This window comes from Littorina saxatilis, linkage group LG8, assembly GCF_037325665.1.
Source record: "Littorina saxatilis isolate snail1 linkage group LG8, US_GU_Lsax_2.0, whole genome shotgun sequence".
In the NCBI taxonomy this organism is placed as follows: domain Eukaryota; kingdom Metazoa; phylum Mollusca; class Gastropoda; order Littorinimorpha; family Littorinidae; genus Littorina; species Littorina saxatilis.
In genome coordinates, this window is record NC_090252.1 from 55935964 (window position 1) to 55963681 (window position 27718).

The window sequence follows — 27718 nt, forward strand, 5'->3', positions numbered from 1 at the left end:
CACCCCAGAGCCGTGCCTGTTATGCCGAATGTGGTGTTCAACCTTGCCAGCAGTATATCGTGGTCAAGGGTGTCGAACGCTGCGGATAGGTCCAACAGGGCCAGAAGCGAAACAGAGCCGCTGTCACAAGCAGTGAGAAGATCATTCGCTACCTTAAGTAGGGCTGTTTCAGTGCTGTGATCTGCGCGGTAGGCGGACTGTAATGGTTCAACCATACCTGTCTTAGCGAGATGCTCTGACAATTGGGCCAAAACAACTTTTTCAAGGACTTTCGAAACAAAAGGCAAATTGGAGACAGTCTCTCTCTCTCTCTCTCTTTCTTAATCTCGCTCTCTCTCTCTTTCTTAGTCTCTCTCTCTCTTTCTTAGTCTCTCTCTCTCTCTTTCTTAGTCTCTCTCTCTCTCTTTCTTAGTCTCTCTCTCTCTCTCTTTGTCTCTCTCTCTCTTTCTTAGTCTCTCTCTCTCTTAGTCTCTCTCTCTTTCTTAGTCTCTCTTTCTCTCTCTCTTTCTTAGTCTCTCTCTCTCTCTCTTTCTTAGTCTCTCTCTCTCTCTTAGTCTCTCTCTCTTTCTTAGTCTCTCTCTCTTTCTTAGTCTCTCTTTCTCTCTCTCTTTCTTAGTCTCTCTCTCTCTCTCTTTCTTAGTCTCTCTCTCTCTCTCTCTTAGTCTCTCTCTCTCTCTTTCTTAGTCTCTCTCTCTCTTTCTCTCTCTCTCTTTCTTAGTCTCTCTCTCTCTTTCTTAGTCTCTCTCTCTCTCTCTTTCTTAGTCTCTCTCTCTCTCTTTTAGTCTCTCTCTCTTTCTTAGTCTCTCTCTCTTTCTTAGTCTCTCTCTCTCTTTCTTAGTCTCTCTCTCTCTATAGCTCTTTCTTAGTCTCTCTCTCTCTCTCTCTTTCTTAGTCTCTCTCTCTCTTTCTTAGTCTCTCTCTCTCTCTTTCTTAGTCTCTCTCTCTCTCTTTCCGCTTAGTCTCTCTCTCTCTCTCTCTTTCTTAGTCTCTCTCTCTCTCTTTCTTAGTCTCTCTCTCTTTCTTAGTCTCTCTCTCTCTCTTTCTTAGTCTCTCTCTCTCTTTCTTAGTCTCTCTCTTTCTCTCTCTTTCTTAGTCTCTCTCTCTCTTTCTTAGTCTCTCTCTCTCTCTCTCTTAGTCTCTCTCTCTCTTTCTTAGTCTATCTCTCTCTCTTTTAGTCTCTCTCTCTTTCTTAGTCTCTATTTCTCTCCCTTAGTCTCTCTCTCTCTCTTTCTTAGTCTCTCTCTCTCTTATTCTCTCTCTCTTTCTTAGTCTCTCTTTCTCTCTCTTAGTCTCTCTCTCTCTTTTTTAGTCTCTCTCTCTCTCTTTCTTAGTCTCTCTTTCTTAGTCTCTCTCTCTTTCTTAGTCTCTCTCTCTCTCTTAGTCTCTCTCTCTCTCTTTCTTATTCTTCTTTCTTAGTCTCCCTCTCTCTCTTTCTTAGTCTCTCTCTCTCTCTCTTTCTTAGTCTCTCTCTCTCTCTTTCTTAGTCTCTCTCTCTCTCTTTATTTTTCTCTCTCTCTCTCTTTATTTGTCTCTCTCTCTCTATCTTTCTTAGTCTCTCTCTCTCTCTTTCTTAGTATCTTTCTCTCTCTCTTTGGAGTTAAAGGAAAGATGTACCAGGCGCTCAGCTGTATGTATGACGTGGTAAAAGCAAAAGTGCGATCAGGAAGTGATTTTTCGGACTCCTTTATGTGCCCAAGGGGTCTAAAACAGGGAGAAATTTGTAGTCCAGTTTTGTTTTCTCTACTAATTAATGAGCTAGCTAATGATATTGTCCAGAAGGGAAAACATGGTATTCAACTTATTCCAGACTTTTTTGAAATACTCATTCTGATGTTTGCAGATGATATTATTCTTATTTCAGATTCTGTAAGTGGGCTCCAGAATCAGTTAAACATACTGTGGGATTCGTCTAGACGTCTTGGACTTGAAGTTAATTTAGACAAATCTAATATTGTTGTTTTTCGGAACGGTGGTCACTTGGCCATGCGAGAAAGATGGGTGTATGGTGGACATCCTATGAGCGTTTTGAACATGTATAAGTATTTAGGAGTATGGTTGTCACGGATGAAGTGTTTTGCCCCATGCCTGCTAAGTATGACACTAGTATTAGGTATTTCTAATAATATGCTGACTGTTAGGAAATGATACCAGACATGTCGAGGAAATTATATCCAAATGAGCCGGTGTCACGAACGGAAAACTCTGCCTGAACAATTCTTCTCATTGCGGTCAATGCGCATGCGCTAACATGGGAGATTAATCAGGTCGTGAACAACCTAACCGTCCCGGCCTAACCCTAACCCTAACCCTAACCCTAACCCTAGGGTTAGGCACATATTTTACGACAAAAGGAGGCCGGGGATCTGCAAGTCAAACCCACTATTTGAAAAGATCCTCTGGATACATTTAACACTAACAAACCAGGATCTAGAACCTATGCATAGTTGAGACACAGTGCCTTCGAATGTGGTGCGTCCGAGGATGGGACGATGGCAATACTTGCCAAATTCAACTCACAAGAAACGGAATGTATACCTCCTAGTGCGCGCGTCCCGGGACTCCCACTTTTAAATTTTAGAGGTTCCATGGACCCCCACTGCAGTATTTTAGAGGGTCACAAGGGTCCAAACGCCGAACAGTCCGTCAGTGTACTTATAAAAACATTGTGGTCACGTGTAGTGACTCAGTTGAACTGCGAAGTGTTGATTGCAGTCTGAAAATGATATATACGGACGGTACGCACGATAAAGGAAATTAAGCTCTTTTAATATCTAGTGCGTCCAGGGACCCCCTCCCGCATATATTTCTAGTAGGGCCTACGTGTTTTTGGCTTCTAGTGCGTATAGGACGCAGGGACGCGCGCTATGGCATAGGGACCCCTGATGTACACTAATAGTGCCGAGTTCACTGATATATGCCGCTTTTGTTGTAAAATATGTGCAATGCTGTGTTTGTATAACACTTTTGGGGTAAATTAAACATAGTTCTAACGGATAGCCTGAATAGTTACGTGAAAACACGCGGGGTGAAGTAACGAATAAATTAAACTGAATGCAATGGCGGAATGGGAAAAGAGCCAAATTGTCATTTAAATTTTTTTTTTTTTTATAAAATGAGTTCTTTGTGCCATCTAATAGAACTAAGGAAGATAAGAAGCATGCACAAAACAGATTCATTCCATCTTTTTTTCTTTAGCAGATATCACGCTTTTGAATGCGAAGAGCCTGGCAGTCTGGACTATAGTCACCGGGTTTCTTTAAATTCAACAAACAAGATGCGGGATTTAGGCCTACAATAAATGTGCTTCACTGTCGATATGCTTTTCTTGTGGTAAAATATGTGTAATGCTGTGCTTGTAGAACACTTTTGGAGTATATTAAACATAGTTCTAACGGATAGAATAGTTGTGAAAACACGCGGGAACCGGCCGATGATCAGTGACGGCATGGGAAAATAGCCCAAATGTCATATTATGACAAAATGAGATATGTGTATGCCATCTGATAAAACTAAGGAAGACGAGAAACACGCAAAATAACGCAAATTCATTCGATCTTTTGTTTATATATATATATATATATATATATATATATATATATATATATATATATATATATATATATATATATATATACTTCAGCGGCTTATCGCTGTGCGGAATGCTGGCAAACGCTACTGATACGCACTCCGAGTAATTCAGTGATTCACATGGTATACAACCGTTTCTAGTGTGTAATCTTTTCTTCTTCATTGAAGCTTTGAAACGGTTCATGGCACTGAAGAAGAAAAAGACCAATAATTGTGACCTTTGTCCTGTCATTATAATGCCACTGTATCACAGTATTCAAGGCAACGACATTTGATAGTGGTATTATAGGCTACCTTGACATCGCCTCCTGGAATTCTAAACTTTCCTTGCAACACTAAAACACTAAAAATGTCATGTCAACTACCTGCTCTGAAACACTGTCTTTATTGTTCTTTGGTTGCAGGGTTAATGTAAATGTATGAAGTGTTGTACTTTGAGTGTAATCATTAATCATCTGTCGTAGGTTCATGTCCGATTCCACAGTTTTTATGAACATACACACACACATACACACGCACCCACACATACAGATATGAGGCAAATCAAACATGTGGAAAGACATTTTGTATTGAAGAGTCACATGGTGACTTTCAAAACTGAAAATCAACAACAAAATCTGGGCAAATTGATAAGGTCTGCAAAGTCAAATGTAAAAAGAACATTTGGACTGTAAATAAAAAACGCTCGCGCTGGACCCGAGTACTCTTCAGACATTCACACACACACACGAGTACAGACTCATGCACGCGCACACGCACACAAACAGTAACACTGACACATGTACACAAAATGAACACACACACACACACACACACACACACACACACACACACACACCGCGCGAGAGAAAAAGACTACAGGGAGGCATTGACGTCAAAGACTTTCGACCGTGACGTAATTACGTCACTATTCTTGGTTTACGGTACCATTCGGCGGCTTTGCTACGAGTATGCCATAGTCTGGTTGGCTGAGACCTTGCACCGTTCTATCAGACTGCCTGGCTGGCTGTTGCACCGCGAATTCCTCCCACCGCCAAGTCGTTTTTTGGCTCACGTAAGTGTAGCCTATGCGATGATAAACTTTGTCTGTCTGTGCGTGCGTATGTATGTATGTATGTATGTATGTATGTGTGTATGTCTGTGGTAGAAACTTTAACATTTCCGAGTCTATGGATTACGTCAGTCTCGGTCAAAAGTGTTCGACGTGTGTGATAGAAACTATTTGAAGACGTCATATTATGACGTAAGAGGGTTAGACGTCACGCAAAGGAATTACTGAAAGTCTCGGTCATTGTTATTGTGAGCGGGCCGAGACTTCTTGGCAGATCCAGGGTCTCGCTTTCTTGCATAGTTTCACCTATGCTTACTGTGTGTGTGTGTGTGTGTGTGTGTGTGTGTGTGTGTGTGTGTGTGTGTGTGTGTGTGTGTGTGTGTGTGTGTGTGTGTGTGTGTGTGTGTGTGTGTATGTGTGACGGAGTGATTGAGTTTGTGTTACTGTTTGTCGATTTCTTACGTGAGCCTTGAAGGCTTCGCCTCTTGTTTGTGGTTTATTTCGCATTTAGGTCCCAGGTAACATTATGAAGTTTTAATACGATCAATCGGACCTATTATCAAGTTAGTGTATCAACTTTTGAACGAACTGCGCCCAGTAGTTTCACAGCAATAAGCTGTTAAGTCGAGACAGACAGACAGATAGATAGACAGACACACACACAATTAAAGTCTGTTGGACCCTAGTACTGCTTACTCGGGGATAAAACTTCTATTTAACAAATCTTCCAATTCAGTCCGAAATGTTCGACCAAGCCAGCAATACCAAAATATATGGGATCATATTATTTCACAAACAAATTACATTGGATTGGGCAGGGCTATGGATTGGGTTAAGAAGGTGAGGGTAGTAATGGGGTGGAGGTGGGGTCTCTATTCGTGTCCGTGGTACAATTACAGGGCTCCCGAACTGAAGTGCGGTCCCTGCGTCATATACGCACCAGGAGCCAATATCACCATACTAGAATGTCTTGGAGGGGGCCCCGGGACGCATTATACCTTTAAAGAACGGGTCCAGGGACACATTACATTTCCGTTATCCTGCCAACCACAGGTACTGTCGCTCGTCGTCAATTAGTCTTGCCAGTGCAAGCACATGGACACACTTATGTCTCTGTAAGTATGCATCATGCATTTGGAATCTGACATGTTGGCAACATTAAAATAGAAAGAACAGGAAGTCAAGTTGAAAGTGTGTGTGGGTGTGTGTGAGTGTATTACTGTGTGCGTGTGTTCCATCTAAGAAGGTAGGGGAAGGGCTCCTAATATGGACCGGCTCCTAATATGGACCACCTCTTGATCTGACAAACTAACGGCGCTAGAGCGCTAAAAACAATTTCATTCGCTGTATTTACCCTCTCTGAATAAGTTGCACATGTCAAAACAGTTGCAGAAACACAAACCTCAAAACCGTTAGGCTTTTTCTCTTTTTTCACTTTTGGCAGCGTTCACTCTAAATTTGACGCCTAAAACGGACTCGTTTCTGTCCACAGCCAAAGCTTTTATCACACAAAAATTGCTATATATGACAGCTAAGACCGTATTTGTTACATTTTTAGCAGTTTTGACCCCGAGTTTCTACTGCAAACAAAAACTAATAGCAAAATTTCAAAGTATGTGTGAGTCCCCTAATATGGACCACCTTCAACAAATCGAAGAAAATAAAAGCTAAAGGCTATTTTCATTAATTCATTAAGAAGCTTGCTGAAAATAACCTATAACTAGCCCTCGAGCTTTCAAAAAAATATATCAAATTGTCTTCTTTTTGTGGAAGTTGATAATTTCACTTATTTTCACTCTGTTTTTGATATGCTTCTTTAGTTTCCTGGTGTGCTTCAAATAATGCTCTCATCAACCCGAAACAGATAAATCTAAAGCATATTTGAATTAGTCTGACATGCACAATAAGTTGTATCATGTTATTTTGAAGTATAGGGGGCTTTTGACAGTGATTTGTGAAGGCCGCTTCACTGGTCCATATTAGGAGCCTGGGCGCCTAATATGGACCATTTGTGATTTTTTCTGTATTTAATTTTTGCTAAATGTCTATCAAAGCTATTTCACTCTAACTAGGCCTAACGGTTCACTTAAGAGAGAAGGACTACCAAACACAAAATGAAACTTCTTCGCAAGAAAACAAGCTAGTTATTAGCATGAAACAAAAAGTGGTTCATATTAGGAGCCCTTCCCCTATAGTTGATGTATTCTATTAGAATATTCTGATGAATACAGTCACTTCATTTCACACTATTCGCGATCACAATGTGTATTAAGTGTATCGGGCTTTTGGTTCGCTCGCCTTGTTGATTGGAACTCTCTAAAACTCCTCTAAGGCCGCCCATAGACCCTCTTAACATTGAAGATGGGCGTCCGAGGGAAGCCCTGAATTATGTGGTAGCATTATAAGGCCACTTCAAGGCGAGTTCAGTTTTTTTTTTCTCTCCATTCAGCGACTGGTTTTATCGCCTGTGTATGCGTCCCTCAGGAAATGTACATTTGGGCGTTCTTAAGTTTGTTTCTCCTTGATTAGAACTTAATTCTTTGACCAGTTACGACATGTTTGCAGAGATGATGGATCGTGTGCGAGACGTTTTAGAATGAACGTGAATCCTAATAACCTGGTGAGATCACTCAATGTGAATGCCAGGTGAAATTGATAGTGGTAATATACCTTGACATCGCCTCCTAGAATTCTAAACTTTCCTTGCAATACTAAAACACTAAAAATGTCATGTCAACTACCTGCTCTGAAACACTGTCTTTATTGTTCTTTGGTTGCAGGGTTAATGTAAATGTATGAAGTGTTGTACTTTGAGTGTAATCATTAATCATCTGTCGTAGGTTCATGTCCGATTCCACAGTTTTTATGAACATACACACACACATACACACGCACCCACACACACAGATTTGAGGCAAATCAAACATGTGGTAAGACATTTTGTATTGAAGAGTCACATGGTGACTTTCAAAAAAAATCAACAACAAAAAAATCTGGGCAAATTGATATCGATAAGGTCTGCAAAGTCAAATGTAAAAAGAACATTTGGACTGTATATAAAACTTCTATTTAACAAATCTTCAAATTCAATCCGAAATGTTTGACCAACCCGGCAATACCAAAATATATGGGATATTAATTGATAATAATAATAATAACAATTACTTATATTATATAGCGCGTAAACCTCGTGGTGACAAACCCAGAGCGCTCTACACTTACATAATCATAATACAAACAAGGAAAGAGAACTAAATCCGAATAAATTCAAACATGGTCACACACACGCACGCACACACACACGCACACACACACGCACACACACGCGCGCACACACACACATACAATCTTTCTTTCGTCATTGTCAATGTTCAGGTAACCCGCAATGTCATTCTATGTACGCATACGTTATACTAGTACAACACACACAGGCACATGCACATCTTCACGAACGCCACACTTTAGTAGATAATACACGTGGCAGCGCCAATGACTCACCGATCATGGGATTATTTCATTTCCATTTATACAAAAGACATAAGTGGACCATCAAAAATCTATGAGTATGAACCAAAACATTGTAGATCTTGGCTGACACATATCAGCACCAGGTTTTTCATAAAAGCCTTGATCATGGAAAAATGAAAATTAACTCACTTCGTTTTAAGGTATCTACAGTAAACAATGTTCTGAGAAAAGAACAAAATCAGTAAGGAATACCTACACTGCAAACAATGCAATGAAATGTATGATAACATGTACATAATTGTTTGCATAGTTTGTCAATACAAAAAATTCGAATTAAGGTACCCACACATCATCACTACATCACATCACCAGTAGGAGCATGTTCATGATCCTTCAATCACATTCCTCACCACTCTCACTCATAGTACTAGTGTTAGCAGTGATGACACCACTGCCACATGTATCGCGACAGGGATCCTGATATTTTGATAACCTTTATTTCAAGCCACCACAGTGTACCCCACTTTCAAGCCGTTGTGCGCCGATACTGATCCTCTGCGCATGCTCAGGAGATAAACCGCGCCGTAGACACATGGTAAACCCGAGTGAGGTGGCTTGAAATAGTGTTATCAAGATCCCTGGAGTGATTTTTGCTTATTTGAATCCAATGTATCAGTATAAAGAAAATGCATATCAATATATAATACATATTAATTATTACACAACCTATGAGCAGAAGAGAATCCAATTTCTCTCTCAGTATTGTGGGTTCCTCACTGACACAAACTATCTTCACGCTCATTTTACACACATTTAATAGTAATATCATCCATGCTACTTGATGAAATGAAGGTGACAAAGCAAAAAGTGAAATATATGCACAAACATAATGGTGTCAAAGAGGACATTCTTTTTCTGTCATAAATGTTCAAAATTCAATCCTCGTCCTGGGAGTCTGCTGCATCTTTGTGAACCTCATATCTGTGTGATAAATATATCACGCATTCACATCGGCCAGTAGATCAACAGCCTATAGGCGCTGCATCCACCTTTCACGGCCTATTATTCCAAGTCACACGGGTATTTTTGTGGACATTTTTATCTACGCCTATACAATTTTGCCAGGAAAGACCCTTTTGTCAATCGTGGGATCTTTAACGTGCATACCGCAATGTAGTGTACACGAAGATCATACTACCAATACTACAAAAACACAATATACAGTCGGTCTCTTAGGTAAAACTGGGAAAAGCAGCTTCGACATTTAAACACTGCAACTGGAAGATCATCTAACAATGCATACTGCTTTACAATATGCATTTATGTATAAATATAGTTAAAGAACATCGAGTTAATAGGAATTAGAGCTTTCTTGACACTGCACGATGAGGAAAGGATGAAAAAGAGAATGAAAAGTGGTTGTTGCATCATTTTCACTTCATAACCACTGACACTGATAGTCCTAATCTTTGGGAAATTGGAACTCTATCAGAACTCTGAGAGTTTAGGGAGTCATGAAATTAGATGAAATTTACACAGTGTCAAAAGCGACTTTGCTCCTGAACTTCTTTCTCTCGTTAAATATTTTGCTCCTTACCAAGCTGACTTTTTGGTTTTTTTCAAGTGGAATACCACAAAAAACATCGTGCACTGTCAAGAAAGCTTGAATTTCTTTGATGCCAGGCAATGATCCTGTCACACCTCTCCCAGTCTTCTGTATGTCACTTTTGAAATATGACTCAACCTTTTTTGTGTCCACAGCTTCCCATTGGTAGTATGATCTTTTTCGAGACCCACTTTCCCCTGCAGTCGTAGAATCTGAAGTTCTGTTGTCGGATTCCTGTGATCGGCTCTGCAATCCCAAAGGGTGAAGAAGTTCCCCAATATCTGAAAAAAAATCCCACAATTACACTGACAGCAAACCACTAATGATCCAAGTCATCTAATATGTTGCATTGAAAAGATCAATACCAACTAATTTACTGTTTTTGGTCACTTCCACATTTACAGAATTAGCCTTTTTCCTAAGCATAATTGTGCGATACAAAAGGAAAAAATAACAGTTCAAGATGTTGTGATAACTTCAATGCAGAAGAAGAACTGTTAACCCGTGATTTGTAAAAATGTAAAAATTGTTACAAATCACGGGGCGCGCCTCGCGATTTGTAACAATTTTTACAAATCACGTTTTTGCGCCCGATATTTTCTTGTCATCTCCAAAGTCAAGGGACAAAAACGAAATCCCTTGACTTTTGGGGTAGCGCGACTGTTAATTTTAAGAATTTTTTTTTCATTATATAGGATGTCCCATCGTTGGGAAATTCCGGTCGCTTCCTCCCAGTGGAAAGCTAGCAGTCACAGCGTCGCACTACCCCAAAGGCAAGGGATCTATTAGTCCCGTTTCGCCGTTATCCCAATTCGCCCCCATCCCATTTTGGCGACATTTCTCAGGCCAAGTGTCATTTTACCACCATATCATGTACCATTAACTCCACATCCCATTTTGGCGCAATCCCGTTTCGCCGTGAGCCCATTTCGCCCCCATCCCATTTTTGCGACATTTTACAGGCCAAGTGTCATGTTACCACCATGTCATGTACCATTAGCTCCACATCCCATTTTGGCGCAGTCCCATTTCGCCGTTATCCCATTTTGCCCCCATCCCATTTTCGCGACATTTCACAGGCCAAGTGTCATTTTATCACCGTGTCATACCACTAGCGCCACATTCCATGTTGTCGCCATGCCGTTTTGCCGTCATCCCATTTCGCCGCCATCCCTATTTCGCGACATTTTGGATTGTGGCAAAATTGGGATTTGGCGAAAACGGAATGTCTTCCTAGTTGAATAACGCAGTATAGTAGTATAGTGAGGCTTGGCAAGAAGAATAAATAAAAAAATGGGATGGCGGCCAAATGGGATGGTGTCAAAATGGGATGTTGCGCAATTGTTATGACACGGTAGTAAAATGACGCTTGGCTTGTAAAATGTCGCAACAATGGGATGGGGGCGAAATGGAATGCGGTGAAACGCCATGGCGGCCAAATGGGATATGGTGTCAAAATGGGATGTCGCGCTATTGTTATGACATGTTAGTAAAATGACGTTTGGCTTGTGAAATGTCGCGAAAATGGGATGGGGCAAAAAATGGGACGGTGGCAAAATGGGATTGCACCAAAATGGGATGTGGAACTAAAACCACCCCCACCACTCAGCGTAGAGGCTCTAAACAAGAAAAATAATAATAATAAAAGGCATGCATTACTTTGTGGAATGCGATATTTTTTCATTTTTACATTTTTACAAATCGCGGTTTTAGGTTCGACGTGATTTGTAAAATATTTTTACATTTTTACAAATCACGGGTTAACAAGAACTAATAGAATACAGAGGAAAATGGCACCACCCGAGCAAAAGTTTCAAAAGAAAATGTTAGTGTTTCTGGCAGCAAATCGGAAAGAGTGAACTGCCAAGCAGTTGCATTGCCTGTGACAAAATTGTATTATTAAATTCCCAATGAAAAGCCCTCCTTTTTTCTACCAATTTTTGGGGGCATTTTCAAGAAATAGTTGGAGGCTTTACAGTACAAGTATATGCCTTCTACAATATCCACTGTACATGTATTTAGATTTTCATGCAACACAATCTCCCTACCTGTAGCCTCAGTCAGCAGTGCATGATCTACCTCAGCTGCATCAGTAGTTGTTTCATCTGCAAAGTAACATCAAGGAAACATGTTTTACTATAAGGAATCAGACAAGTTTGTCTTAACGAAGTCACAGAATGCCAGCTGGATAAATACATATTGCACTACAAAGCATGTGTATAGCTTGACTGCTTCAAGACAGCTTGCACTACGTCAGGGATGTCGTTAGGTGTCGGACATCGGACATTTATTGATGAAAATCCCCAAATGTCCGATTCACATTGCCGCATGTCGGTCAGATGTCCTATCGTTTTAGCCTGAGCGTGGTCATTGTCCGATATGTACTCCATTCCTTCGGACAGCGCGATATTCGTTAATTTTCATTTCAAGATACAAATCTTCTAAAAGACCGAACGCTCTCGTGTTCAGCTGACACTGAAGTTGCCAGTGCCGCGTGCGGATCTTTTCTTTTGTCGGGAATTCCCGAACCGTTTGCGGTATGCGCCGTTTGGGTATTTATAACCGTCTCGGTGCAGCGCACTGATCTAAAAATAGTGGATTATTTTTAGAATAGATCAGTGCATGCTACAGGAGTACGGGAGACAACTCCAGCGGCTCTGAAGTTGTTCATGTTGGTTTCTTTTTTGTGGTTTCTTTGAAACAAAACAAATACAACATTATACGCACACTGTGTTGATGTATTTACTATATTATGTGTGTGTTCTACAGCGCGCGCGCATGGGTGTGTGTGTGTGTGTGGGCGCATGACTTTGGAACAATTCCATGGAATGTTATAAGCTGTTTGGCGCAAATTCATAATGTCCTATGAAACTTTCTGAAAGCGGTCAAATGTCCTATTGATGCTGAAGAACTCAGGACATTTGTCCTATAGGTATGAATTTGTAGCAACATCCCTGCTACGTGTACATAATTAGGAATCCTATCAATTCCATGACAATATTTATGAAAGAAACAGAATTCTGTACAAACACAAGTGCCGATTGAAAACTTCAAGTGATCAGCAAGCCATCCGGCGCAGTTCGTGGCTCCTATAGTTTTTTATAATTTTTTTTTATAAATGGTATTGTATTTCATGATTCCTGCATAGCAATTAGCATACACATCAGATTTAATGTTTTTCCAGATTGCATGCAGAAGTAAAGGCGATCAGAGGCGTGGAACATGCTCCAGATGTTGTAAAAAGCTTGTGCAAAGTAAAAAGGTCTTACTATTCCAGACTGTTATTTCTGGAAAACATCTATTTGGAGACTAACCACGACTCCAACAAAACAGATGGTTTTATAAATTAGTGACAATTTTCTATTTTCCTCACTTTCTACTAACTAGCTATTAAAATAACTTCAACACGTACACAACAGATTAAGTGTAGTTCACAATGAGAAATAAATAATATGTACACCAGGGAACATACTCCTTACAGACACACCAATATAACTATACAAAAGAAGAAGCAACAAAACACAAACCTCTGTTGTCGGATTCCTGCGATCGGCTCTGCAAAGTGTGAAGAAGTTCCCCAATATCTGAAAAAATCCCACAATTACACCTACAGCAAACCACTGATGATCCAAGCCATCTAATAATTATGTTGCATTGAAAAGATCAATACCAATTAATTTACTGTTTTAGGTCACTGCCACATCTACAGAATTAGCCTTCTTCCTAAGCATAATTGTGCGATACAAAAGGAAAAAAACCAGTTCAAGACGTTGTGATAACTTCTATGTAGTACAAGAACTAATAGAATACAGATGAAAATGACACCACCTGAGCGAAAGTTAAAAAAACAAAAAAACCTGTTGTGTTTCTAGCAGCAAATAGGAAAGAGTGAACTGCCAAGCAGTTGCATTGCCTGTGACAAAATTATATCCTTTAATTCCCAATGAAAAGCCCTCCTTTTTTCTACCCATTTTTTGGGGGCATTTTCAAGAATTAGTTGTAGGCTTTACAGTGCAAGTACAGTCGAGACCGGATGTAAGAAAGTCGTCGGGACCCACTTTTTGTCTTTCATACATCCGGTCTTTACTAAATCCGGTTAACCGGATGTATGAAAATATTGTGGATTGACTTTCATACATCCGGCCACGCGTCTGTTACTGATATAAGTAGGTTTTTTTTCATATCATTTTTTTATTTGTATTTGTTTTTTTATGTTTAAATGTTTTGATACATATCCTTGTTAGAAGAAAAGGTTTGTGAATAACAAGTGGAAAAGTACATGTACTTACATACACTGACACAGTCAGGACAACCGATAGAAAGAGCAACTGTTTGTGTAAGGAACTGTTCTGCTTTGCATAAGGCCGTGCACTCTCCGCCCCCCACCCCGTCCCTCTGTGTGTGTGTGTGTGTGTTTGTGTGTGGCTCAACTGTATTGTGTGTGTTCCCTCCACAACCCTTTTGCGCTTTTGACAATGTTTTTGGTCGTGGAAGCTTTGTAATGACCGTTGGCGTAGCAAATAACATTTTCTGAGTTCTCTCTCTCTCTCTCTCCAAAACGCACACATTTATAACACACACACACACGCACGCGCACAACAACAACATAAAAAAAACTGAGTCACACCCACGACCAATGCCTCTGGTTCTAATTGTACAAAAAAATGCCTTCCTGGGCTATTATGGCTCTTCAGTCATGACAAATTTATAACAGGCTAAAATGACTGAATAGACAAACAAAACAGATTATTAATGGAGTTAAACATAAAATCAGTTTAATGGATAAAATCAACAACAACAACAAGAACATAACAAGTCGCGTAAGGCGAAAATACAATATTTAGTCAAGTAGCTGTCGAACTCACAGAATGAAACTGAACGCAATGCAACGCAGCAAGACCGTATACTCGTGGTCCACCGCTCACGGCATAGGCAGTGAAATTGACAAGAAGAGCGAGGTAGTGGTTACGCTATGCTGCATAGCGTTTTAACTTTCTGAGCGTGTTTTTAATCCAAACATATCATATCTATATATTTTTGGAATCAGGAACCGACAAGGAATAAGATGAAAGTGTTTTTAAATTGATTTCGAAAAAAAAATTTTGATAATAATTTTTATATATTTAATTTTCAGAGCTTGTTTTTAATCCGAATATAACATATTTATATGTTTTTGGAATCAGCAAATGATGGAGAATAAGATAAACGTAAATTTGGATCGTTTTATAAATTTTTATTTTTTTTTACAATTTTCAGATTTTTAATGACCAAAGTCATTAATTAATTTTTAAGCCACCAAGCTGAAATGCAATACCGAACCCCGGGCTTCGTCGAAGACTACTTGACCAAAATTTCAACCAATTTGGTTGAAAAATGAGGGCGTGACAGTGCCGCCTCAACTTTCACGAAAAGCCGGATATGACGTCATCAAAGACATTTATCAAAAAAATGAAAAAAACGTTCGGGGATTTCATACCCAGGAACTCTCATGTCAAATTTCATAAAGATCGGTCCAGTAGTTTAGTCTGAATCGCTCTACACACACACACACACGCACATACACCACGACCCTCGTTTCGATTCCCCCTCGATGTTAAAATATTTAGTCAAAACTTGACTAAATATAAAAACAACAACAAGAACATAAAAACAACAACATAAAATACAACAAAATAAAATACAACAACATAAAATACAACAACATAAAAAAAAACATAAAAAGATAACAACTGATTCACATCCTTGACCAATGTCTCTGGTTATAAATGTAACAAAAATGCCTTCTGGGCTTTTATGGGTCTTCGTGACGAATTTGTAACAGGTTAAAAAAAATGATGGAATGGAGAAACAAATTAAACAGAACAACTCGTTGACAGCTGTAGAATCTGGATAAAAATCAGTTGGTGGGGAAGTTTTCAGGGCATCCTCATTTGGTGACTTGGGTCTACTTTCGTTTTCTTACAACCGGTCTTGCAACAACGCATTTGTGCTGCTCGGGACCAGAGATTTGCTTTCATACAACCGGACTTTTATACATCCGATTTTCATACAACCGGAAAATTCTAAGTAATAACAAAGAGTAGCTTCTGCCGGGACCCTGCCTACCCCTTTCATACATCCAGACTTTCATACATCCGGTGTTTTATACATCCGGTCTATACTGTATATGCCTTCTACAATATCTGTTGTACATGTATTTAGATTTTCATGCAACACAATCTCCCTACTTGTAGCCTCAGTCAGCATTGCATGACTTATCTCAGCTGCATCAGTAGTTGCTTCTTCTGCAAAGTAACATCAAGGAAACATGTTTTACTATAAGGAATCAGACAAGTTTGTCTTAATGAAGTCACAGAATGCCAGCTGGATAAATACATATTGCACTACAAAGCATGTGTATAGCTTGACTGCTTCAAGACAGCTTGCACTACGTGTACATAATTAGGAATCCTATCAATTCCATGACAATATTTATGAAAAAAACAGAATTCTGTACAAACACAAGTGCCGTATGAAAACTTCAAGTGATCAGCAAGCCATCCGGCGCAGTTCGTGGCTCCTATAGTTTTTTATAATTTTTTTTATAAATGGTATTGTATTTCATGATTCCTGCATAGCAATTAGCATACACATCAGATTTAATGTTTGTCCAGATTGCAGAAGTAAAGGCGATCAGAGGCGTGGAACATGCTCCAGATGTTGTAAAAAGCTTGTGCAAGGTAAAAAGGTCTTACTATTCCAGACTGTTATTTCTTTATCGCGGAATTGGTCACGCACTGCTAAACTGCAGATGAAAATCTGCCTAAATGGTTTTCAGATTCAAGGTAAGGTTCGATTCTATAGTTTTGTTCTACCGGTTCCTCAGTACAAAACTCCCCCCCCTCCTCTCTCTCTCTCTAAATAAATAAATAAATATTTATTAAGAGAGAGAGAGAGAGAGAGAGAGAGAGAGAGAGAGAGAGAGAGAGAGAGAGAGAGAGAGAGAGAGAGAGAGAGAGAGAGAAGAAGAAGAATTGCTAATACTGACACTGAAAATGCAGAAGCCCGCTTATAAGGTAGTTGGGCTTGGGTTACTCCTTACATCTGAGAGCTCTGTAATAAGGAACCTCGGTTATAAGGAGTAAAAAATTCGTCCCAGAGCGCTCCTTATAAGCGGGCCCGACTGTATTCTGCAGAAAAGTCTACTCTTTCGTTGACTGTTGGCCATAATTGGTAGTTGCATTGTGTGCAAATCCTTGTACAATTGTTTGCTAAGGGTACACTTTTAACATAACTTATCTAAGGCTCAAGAGTTTATACACCAAATCTGATATATAATTATGCTGTTTGCATTATCTTTTCTGCATACATTTTCAAACTTACAGTAACCAACTCTTCTTTGCCACCTAACTCATCACACATACAAACACCTACCTCCTGTTATGAACGCTTCTTCCTGAAGTGTTGTTATGTTGGCAGCAGCATTTGCTTCTTCTGAAAATAATACACAATATACATGTTACATCTCTTTCGGTGCACATATCCACACAATAACTCCATGTACCAAGAACTAATTGGTATGCCGTCCTGACTAAACACAGGAAAAGGATGTGTGTCAACGTTTTGTAGTAATCTTCATTCTGAAATCATGAATAATGATGTCCACAGTTTCTTCAACCAATACAAAAATTAGAACTGTCAGTATTGACATTCTGTTAATTAAAAAGAAGAAACAAGGAACAAGTCGCGTAAGGTGAAATTACTACATTTAGTCAAGCTGTGGAACCCACAGAATGAAACTGAACGCACTGCATTTTTTCACAATGACCGTAGTCCGCCGCTTGTGCATAACGGAGTGAAACTGACGAGCCTGTTCAGCGCGTTAGTGGTTTTGCTGTGCTGCATATCACGCTTTTCTGTACCTCTCTTCGTTTTAACTTTCTGAGCGTGTTTTTATTCCAAACATATCATATCTATATGTTTTTGGAATCAGGAACCGACAAGGAATAAGATGAAATTGTTTTTAAATCGATTTTGGAAATTTAATTTTGATCATAATTTTTATATTTTTAATTTTCAGAGCTTGTTTTTAATCCAAATATTTATATGTTTTTGGAATCAGGAAATGATGTAGAATAAGATAAACGTAAATTTGGATCGGTTTATATAAAAAAAAAAAATTATTACAATTTTCAGATTTTTAATGACCAAAGTCATTAATTAGTTTTTAAGCCAACAAGCTGAAATGCAATACTGAAGTCCGGCCTTCGTCGAAGATTGCTTTACAAAAATGTCAATCAATTTGATTGAAAAATGAGTGTGTGACAGTGCCGCCTCAACTTTTACCAAAAGACGGATATGACGTCATGAAAAGTATTTATCGAAAAAACGAAAAAAGTGTCCGGGGATATCATTCCCAGGAACTCTCATGTCAAATTTCATAAAGATCGGTCCAGTAGTTTAGTCTACACACACACACACACGCGCACAGACACACGCACATACACCACGACCCTCGTCTCGATTCCCCCTCTATGTTAAAACATTTAGTCAACACTTGACTAAATGTAAAAATGAAAAGCATAAGATTAGGATAAGATTTCTTATAATCCTGTGAGGTTACCCTCATGGAAATCTGAACTGTTTTCACATGGAAAAGCAAGTTGCCTTTAAGTACATTTATTTTTCTTACATGCATGTTTTTATATTTCCAAGCCCTGATACTTTCGCTGTAAATTTAGCTCCTTTATGATGCGCATATGTGCACACAAGATTATATGGACACGACGAGAGTCTGCATGGAGTAGACTCATAATGTCATATAAATCCTTCCTCAAACATGGGTATTAGATGCACGCCGATAGAGATAACTGGTTTAGAAACAAGCGCAGCTACCGATTGAGCTATTTCCCTGCCTCTGGAGTAATCATAAAGACACAACTGAGAAAAATATTAACTTAATTGACAACAGTGTGACCATGATGTAAAAATGAATACTCCACATACACATTGTTTGTTTTTGTTCTTCTTCTGCTGTTGTTGAAGGCACAGTACGTCTCCCGTAAACCATCACAGATACTGTCAGGCTTTTACACACAGTACAAATACCCTTTCATTTACACACTCACTGCTTTTGAACATCCGAGGTGCCCTACGTAAAAAGCGAGCAATTTTAAAAGAATGATTTTTGCTGATTGTCTGTTAACAAAATCGAACGGTGCGTTTTGGCGCTAGACCTAACTTAAAATCTAAATAACAAATTGACAGCTTGTTACACAAACATTCTCAAATCATAAAAGAATTTTTCATCAAGACAAGATTAGTACAATTAAAAGTTTTGAAAGTTTGAAAAAAGAAAAGCCCGGAAACGTGTAACACAAAACATCTTTCTCGAAGCAGACGACGGTTCTGCATAGTACCAGTTCCTTTGAACAGTCGTAAGCCATCGCTAGAGTTCTTGTGAATTGCAGCCCTCTGTTGTGTTTGGATTTAGAGGTACATAATAACGTGCTATTGCAGATAAGCTTACAGCGAGTCGCATTGGAAATCACAAACTGACGACTACATTGTGAAAAAAGGCAAACTGGATCACACGGGTTCACAATGCCTATGGGGTAAGATAAACCACACAAAAATAAATTCTTTGAAATTAGCTCGCTCTTTACGGAGGGCACCTAAGATGTTTTAAAGCGGTGAGTGTTTAAATGAAAGGGTGTTTGTACTGTGTGTAAAAGCCTGACAGTATCTGTGATGGTTACGGGAGGCTTACTGTGCCTTAAAGTAAAGAAAAGTTTTGCTCGTTAAAGCAAGTTACCCAGGCCGTCAGCTGACATCCTACAGGCAGCAAAAGAGTTAAACTTTTCCACACAAAAAAGGTACTTGTCACTTGCACAAAGAACACTAAACCTTCCATACCTTTTTCTTGTCCATATATACGTAGCAACCCGCTGACTCCAGGCACAGCAGGCTCAACGGAGTCAACAGCACTGTAGCAGAAATTTACGTTACATTTACAGGAAAAGACACAGTATGTAGGAATACCTTAATTCTTCAAACATTGACGCTTAAATTAATACATTCCACAAGAAAAAGTATAAATCTAACAGTCAAATACAAAGTGCTTTCCTTGTGTTCCGCTACCTAAATGCTTCTAGTGGTTTTCCTTCTTCAAAGTAATGGCTAAAGGGGCTACACAATATGCCTTTTATACCTTCTGACAAACAAACACAGTACCACTCTTAAGTGCATTGTACTCCAAGACATTTTCAGGTATGTACCAAACTGAAAATGGAAGACAATGCATCACATACCATTTCTCCAAAGTAATGGTTGCATTTAGCAAGGCCAGTAGATCTTTTTTCCCCATGGAGCTGGGGTCGCGCACATTTACGCCTTCAGGCCAGCCATGCGCTTTGACCTCCTTCTTGTGGACTTCCTTGTAAGGGAAACAGCTCCCCATTCCAGGACAGGCCCCTGAAACAACATAAAGTACATCAATCCAAACAGCTGAAAGATAAATATATACACTCTTCAAGATTATTTTGTGTTTGTTGCTCTCATGTCAACATGTCAGCTTTATTGTGATCCAGATTACAACTTACTCTGATGTGTATGTTATGCAGCATGCGCTTAATCGTTTTCTTTCAATAATATAAACATCAGAGCCACAAATTGCCACCAATGGCTTGCTGATCAGTGGAAGTGTTCACACGTGTGTTTTCCTAAACTCCCATGACCTAAAGCTAAACCCACGTAATCTTGAGTGATCATTAAGAGCCAGTAATAATTTCCGCAAGAAATTGTGAACTACGATGAACTCGCGTGTTGGTGGTGAGTGGGTCGGGGTATAAGAAAAAGTCTTACTTGTGGCAAGGTTCAAATGTGCTCGAACCTTTTCCCTCATGAGGCTAGGTGGCAGAGCTGTTGTCACCTTGCATGTATCTGCAACGTGAAAGAAAAATAACATGAACATTTACAACTGGTGCACACACCAGAATGAGTTTGGGATTTACCCCCAAAATACACAGCAATTCTAATTATTTTCTCAGCAGGTGTTGGAACATAAACAGCATTGCTAACCTGCTGGACAGCTGCATCAGTTTAATTTAACAGAATATATATTAACTTGGAACCAGGTATACAGCTGGAAAACATATAAGATTTTTATCCCCCAGAGGGATAAATTGTAATGAATGATGCCAGTTCTGTGAGCAATGTAGCTGTCTTGATGAACTACCTAAATATATCAACACTATCACACAGTTTGCTTCATAAAGAAAGTAACAATTTGACCCAACAATTAAAACAAATGATAAAAGGCACATCAAGCACCATCTTTTTTTTTCTCATAATAATTTAAGTTGATTAAAGGCACAGTAAGCCTCCCGTAAACCATCACAGAGCTCCCCGAGCGTCTACATACAGTACAAGCATACTTCCATTTGAACGCTCACCGAACGGGAACATCCTGGCTGCTTTCTGTCGAGCGTGAGAAATTTTCAAAGAATTTATTTTCGTGGACTTAGCTTTTACCAATAATGGCGCCTCGTTTTGGTGCTGGCTGTTATGAATATTCAATACCGGAAATCACGCCCGGACAGTAAGCCTCCCGTAAACTACTGTCAGGCTTTTATAGTACACACAGTACAAACACCCTTCCATTTGAACGCTCACCAAACGGGAACATCCTAGGTGCCCTACGTAAAGAGCGAGCAATTTTTAAATAATTAATTTTGCAGATTGTCAAAAATGAGTTACTTCCCTTCGCGTCTCATTCAGAAAAGCCCGGAAGCAGGGTCACGCAAGGGTCGTAGCAGACGACGGTTTATCAGTACATATCGCCGTTCCTCTCAACAGTCAAAAGCCATCGCTAGAGTTCTTGTGAACCACAGCCGTTTGTTTCGTGCATAAAAACGTGCTATTGTAGATAAGCTCACATCGAGTCGCATTCAAATGACTAACTGACGACTACATTGTGAAAAAGGGAAACTGGATCACACGGGTTCACGATGGCTCAGGGGTAAGATAAACCACGCAAAAATAAATTCTTTGAAAATTGTTCGCTCTTTACGGAGGGCACCTAGGATGTTCTCAATCGGTGAGTGTTTAAATGAAAGGGTGTTTGTACTGTGTGTAAGAGCCTGACCATATCTGTGATGGTTTACGGGAGGCTTACTGTGCCTTTAACATAAACACAAACACAGTGAAATGCTGATAATTATATTCTTACAGGCTGAGGCTATTTCTCTGCTGAGAATTCTGGAATCCTTGAGGACTTTGAAAATGGCCCCGTCACCATACATTTCGCACGCTGGATTGGCCTTCTCCCTTTCATACAGGAAGACGCAAGTGTCCAATCCAGCGTTCTTGAAGTCAACTAACTGGGGAAAAGAAAGAAATAATCACGTATGAAGACATCAATAACACTGTGTATTCAGCACGTCCCTGTTCTTTGTTTCTTACACATGCAGACACATACATGGTCAATTGTATCAAAAATTGAGCATCACAAGTTTTCACAGCATTCTCTTCTTTTCAGATTGAGTTTTTTTCTGTTTTATCCAACATTGGTATTTATGCATGGTCAACATGACAGGAAAACTACAATCACTCATAGGCGCTGACCACTTGGATACCCTGCTTTTCCACATAATCACAGAGGTAAAGGAAGCTTCCACTTTACAGTTACAGTACAGGGATGATCAAATCCCCCCCCCCCCTTTTTTTTTTTAAATATTGTTTCTTTTCTTAAGGAACAGCCTTTCCTGGTACCAAAATGCATGAAAATAATACCTTTTTTTTTCTTTTTTTAGAAACCGGATTCTCTGGTTTTATAAGTTTTCAAAAAATGGATTTCCATTGAGAACGGGAAAGGTGTTAGCCCTGTAGGCGTTTGCAATGGTCTCCATGGAAGTTGCACTTACTGAAATTTGTTAGCAATCTGTTTCGTGCAATCCACATCTGAAACGTAAAAATACTTTACCACACTCCGAAGCTTGTCTCTCAGCTTGTTGTGGTCTGCCTTGCTTGACGCGTTCATTGCAGCAGCCTTCACCCTGCACGCTTCTTTTTCCTCAGGGGAAGCATTCTTCCACCTTGATCCACCCTCTTTGAAGGTTTCAGCGCGGGAGCCTTGAGCTAAAACATAGTGTTGAACAATGAATCAATGGTTCTTGACAATATCAACGTTGTTATCTATCTATGTTGTGTCTGTAATATAACTGCAGTTCACTCATACTTGTCATTGTTTTAACACGGAATTCTACTTTATCTACGTACATATATATATTCTCTCCCAAAAAAGAAACTTGACACAGGTAAACATTGATTTTTGTCAAATAATTATGTTAGAGGAAAGCACCAAAATTCAGTTTGAAATTTGTCAGTTGCATTGTTGCAAACCATTAAACCACAAAAAGAATATAATAAAACCGATACTTTACTGGGTGGTCGCCCTTTTATTGAATTGCAAAAATCTTCTCTGCACAAAAATTATGTGCATGGCGCCGTGATGTTTTTGCCTCTGTCTAAGCCTCAAGTGGCAGAGATGAGAAAGCCATATCAACCGCAATTCTGTGACCCCGCGCCTGCAATTAAGGTGCGGAAAATGCCACGACTGACTAAAGCCCAGTGCCATAATGCTATTGTCCGGTTGCAAGCAGGTACAACTAATGAAGATGTTGCAAGGCATGTTGGTGTGTCCCAACAAACTGTATGTGCATGAATGGAGCTCTTTTAAATGCCACTTAAAGTGTACAGGACAGACCAAGGTCAGGCCGACCTAGAGTTACCACACCGGCTCAGGATCGGTATTTCAGGGTGAGACAGCTCCGTGAACGGTTCACAATACCGCTACGCAGATTCCGGGGGTGCCTCTCCCAAAAAGGAAACTTGAAAAAAGAACATCATGGCGCCATGCACATGGTTTTTGTGAAGAAAATATTTATGCAATTCAATAAAAGGGAGACCACCCAGTAAAGTATCGGTTCAATTATGTTCTTTTTGTGGTTTAAAGTCAATAGCCCGGCGGAAATTTTGCTGGCCCGGTACGTACCACAGTTGATCTGCAGTGTTTAAATGTCTTTAAAACTGAATACTACAACCAAAAGGGTTGATTTGACTAGAATTGTCATTGGCCAGCCGAGGATGTGAACATCCCTGGACACGTAAAAAAATTTTTTTAAAAAGTCAGCGCCTTTTGGTTTTAGACACCTGATGATTTATAGCAGCTTCGGTTGACAAGCTGATTGCTTATAAACTTCATTTTTATCCACAAAAAAATAAAGAAATAAAAAAATTCATACCGTTCTTTAATTGACTAGACATAAACACATGGAATGCATGATGGGGCATCTTGACAGCTTTTTTTATCTGCAGGTAATCTGAAACACAAAGTGACACACAATGTATACTTATCAATTTTTATCCTACATACGTGAGAGAGACACCCGTGAGATAATAATCGTTCAAATCACACGTGTGTATATCATGTAAATGAGGTCATGTCAAGCAAGTCTGGCAGGGACCTGTTTTTCCACTGCTTATGATGCCAAAGTCACCGAGACAAACATTATTATAGAAACACAAATTGCGCTCGCTTATTACCCTCGATGAATCTTTAGAACTAACACGTCACGCCACACTTTCAGAGTGACGTTTCTTTGCTTTGACGTAATAGATTGCACGAGGCTTTAGAAGAGATCGAGGTTCTAAAACAAGCGTCTTCAATTTAGCTGCCTCGAATGCAGGACATTTTCAGTAAAATACACGTAAGTACAGTATGTAGGATAAACAGAATACTACATGGCATGCTGTTCCGTACCAGATTTACACTCGTTGCTTTTTCAAATAGTGAACAGCTCGCTTTCGCTCGCAGTTCAATATTTAAAAAAACAACTCATGTAAATCTGGTACGACACAGCAAGCCATGTAGTATTCTCTATATATATCATATATTTATACTGAAGAACTTTTACGTCAACAACGGCAAGAGATTTGTTTGTTTGTTTGTTTGCTTAACGTCCAGCCGACCTCGAAGGGCCATATCAGGGCGGTGCTGCTTTGACATTTAACGTGCGCCACACACAAGACAGAAGTCGCAGCACAGGCTTCATGTCTCACCCAGTCACATTATTCTGACACCGGACCAACCAGTCCTGGCACTAACCCCATAATGCCAGACGCCAGGCGGAGCAGCCACTAGATTGCCAATTTTAAAGTCTTAGGTATGACCCGGCCGGGGTTCGAACCCACGAGCTCCCGATCACGGGGCGGACGCCTTACCACTAGGCCAACCGTGCCGGTTACGGCAAGAGATATTTCAGCAAAGTGAGTGTATCACTATGAGTCTATCAATCACACTCATAGTCCAGGATAAACGTTATTGAAGATTGGAGTTGAAGACTTTTTTTTATGCACTCCCCCAGTGTGGTTCCTGTTAAGTGGGAAAGAAATAGTCTATGTCAAACAAAAGTGGGTTGATATCCTGTAGGTACATTTCTAGACCAGTGTTTCTTTAAAAAAAAGTCAAATTAAGGCATGACATGCTTGTGGCTAGGCGCTCACAGAGAAAACAGTTACGTATTTATACCTCTTCAGAGAGCATCTCGTACGTGATTTGGAGGGTCAAAGGGTATTATACCCTTAATTCTACGTGATGTGGAACCCTGGACTGATGTAGAAAAGCATGTCAGACTCAAGACTCATCATACTCATACTAGTATTAGTTTTACCAGTCAAGATCGGAATAGAAGATTAGAACATACACGGGTTTTCATTACCTCGACGCAGCAACTAAACCGGCCCTTGTAAAAACAATAGCTACATACAGAATTAAACTCTGACACATCAATCAATCGAATTGCAAAGATTTAAACAAACTTACTGTGAGTGTGAATCCGTCGAGACGTTTCTTGTGGAAAACTCGCGCCTTGAAACGGGCATATGGAGTGATCTCCCTTTGGTCTACCACACAGGACTCTTTCGAAAAAGAATAATAAGGCACCCTGCTTTTCACATTTCAGATTGCGATTCGATTTCTACGTAGAAGATAGTTAAACAGTCTGACAGCTGTGTCAACTTACCCTGTGTTTATGTTTTGAGTTAAATAAACGAAATAGGTTTAAAAATATCAAATTTCAATCGGAGATGGGGGGGGGGGGGGGGGCAGGGGCAGGCTACTCAGTGAGGCTTTGCAAAAATTACCTCCCCTTTTTAGCTCTGTAAAAGGTTGTTTTGATAGAATGAGGTTATTAAGACACTTCTATTGTATAAAATATAAAGTGTAAAGCTAATACTACTGTTTACCAAACGGTAGGAGTGTTGCAAACATGTAAAATTGCCTGAAAATGCCGATTCGGTACCCGAAGCGGACGTCGGCCATTTTCAACTCCAAACGCGACGATTCGTCAGTATACCGTGTGACGTCACGTCAATATATATATCTAAAGAGACCGTATACGTTCAGCTGGTAGTTCCGATAAGGATTTTCCGCTGATACCACCAGAAAGTATACGCTGAACGTACAAAACGTATACTGTGAGCTGCTGTGTAGCGGGCCCAGGACTGTATGTTTTGTGCGGTCTGAGCGATGTGCAATGCCTCATATATATATATATATATATATATATATATATATATATATATATATATATATATATATATATATATATATATATATATATGTATAGGTTACAACACGAGTGGTTTTTTATATGGCTTGTATTTCAGTCAAGACCCAGCGGATGAATATCATCGGGAGACACGAGCCTCTGGCGAGTGGCTCTCGATTGATATTCCCGCTGGGTCTTGACTGAAATACAAGCCATATAAAAAACCACGAGTGTTGTAATCTGTATATCCCATTCTACCATCAAACACAAAGTGTAGACTACTAGCGGCACTGTTGCGATCTGTGCAGTGTAAAACAGTGTTGCCAGCGAGACTTAGCCCTTTTGCAACCACTAAGTGACCGTCGCTGAAAAAATAAAACGAATGAGTGCATCGATAAGTACGCGGTAACACTACTTTCAGACCATTTAAAAGCTTTAAGTAAAGGTTCATAAGTTGCAAGAAAGTAATGAAGTCGTATAGAAATTAATTTAGTTGAAGCGCACAATTCTTTTGTTTTGCGTTTCAGGTCGGCAGAACGGGCGAAACGGATTTGGGACCCATTTGGCTTACTCGATTCAGAATCGATTCCACGTTGTTTTTCTCGAACGTGTGTAATTAGGCTTATTGACAGAGAAGCAAATTTTAGGGAACAAATATGGGAATGTCGCTAAACCTGGAACAGTTAAGGAGAAACAGCCGTACCAGACAAAAAAATTATTATTGCAAAGCGTTTTTTATATTGTCACATACTAGACTCTATCAGTAAACAAACGAACAACATAAGATAAAATAAAAGTCACACAACTCATCAAACTGACCATTATAAAAATTTCTGCATTTGTTCCAGGTTGGACGCATGGGTGTGTAAAGTGGAACACTGTGTTGTCAAACTCGGAACACATGCAAAAACACACTGACTCTCTTTCTAGCTCTGTCTGTGTCTCACACACACATATATACACCCACACACTCTCAATCACACGCACACAATTACACATTGCCACACACACAAGATAAATTCATACGTCATACCATTTTGATTTAGCCATCTTATTTAAATGTCTGTTTTTCCACATAACATTGGATTTTTACCAAAGAAATAGTAAATTTGATAACAATTAATGCCTCAAATGTGAAAAAAATATAAATAAGGGCTAGGTCTAAACAAATCGGATAAAAAAAACTGTTTTTGTAAAACATGAAAAAAGAAGCTAAGAAACGATTTTTCACTCAATGTCCTTTTGTTTTCTACTTTCAGTGCAGTCCTCGTGTGATCAATGCCGTGTGTATACTGCTGGCACTGTATAATGTTCAAAGGGGTGTTGGTGCCACACAAGAAGCAGTACCAAGATATTTCGCAGCATAAAAGTCGTGACAGGAACACCAAATGTTCTTGATGCGCAACGCAAACCCAT

The 27718-nt window shown here is 39.6% G+C and overlaps 1 protein-coding gene across 1 annotated transcript; it reads right to left on the reverse strand.

Moving 5' to 3' along the window:
* Nucleotides 1-7554: 7554 nt before the first annotated feature.
* On the reverse strand, nucleotides 7555-25731 carry LOC138973882 (uncharacterized). The gene is made up of 10 exons (XM_070346576.1): nucleotides 25576-25731; nucleotides 23996-24073; nucleotides 22675-22829; nucleotides 21922-22072; nucleotides 20556-20633; nucleotides 20003-20165; nucleotides 19608-19678; nucleotides 17127-17186; nucleotides 11762-11818; nucleotides 7555-9994 (listed from the first exon to the last, which is right to left on the reverse strand). The coding sequence occupies exons 2-10, from the start codon at nucleotides 24042-24044 to the stop codon at nucleotides 9639-9641; spliced, it is 1140 nt and encodes a 379-aa protein (XP_070202677.1). The 5' UTR covers nucleotides 24045-24073; nucleotides 25576-25731; the 3' UTR covers nucleotides 7555-9638.
* Nucleotides 25732-27718: the final 1987 nt, after the last annotated feature.

What these genes read in the sequence shown, in the direction of transcription:
- LOC138973882 (XM_070346576.1), bottom strand. Translation starts at nt 24,044, where the DNA reads ATGCCCCATCATGCATTCCATGTGTTTATGTCTAGTCAATTAAAGAAC. An exon ending in AGAAGCGTTCATAACAGGAG is followed by an intron (nt 11,819 to 17,126) that starts GTAGGTGTTTGT and finishes GTTACTTTGCAG; the next exon opens with ATGAAACAACTACTGATGCA. An exon ending in ACTGCTGACTGAGGCTACAG is followed by an intron (nt 9,995 to 11,761) that starts GTAGGGAGATTG and finishes ATTTTTTTTCAG; the next exon opens with ATATTGGGGAACTTCTTCAC.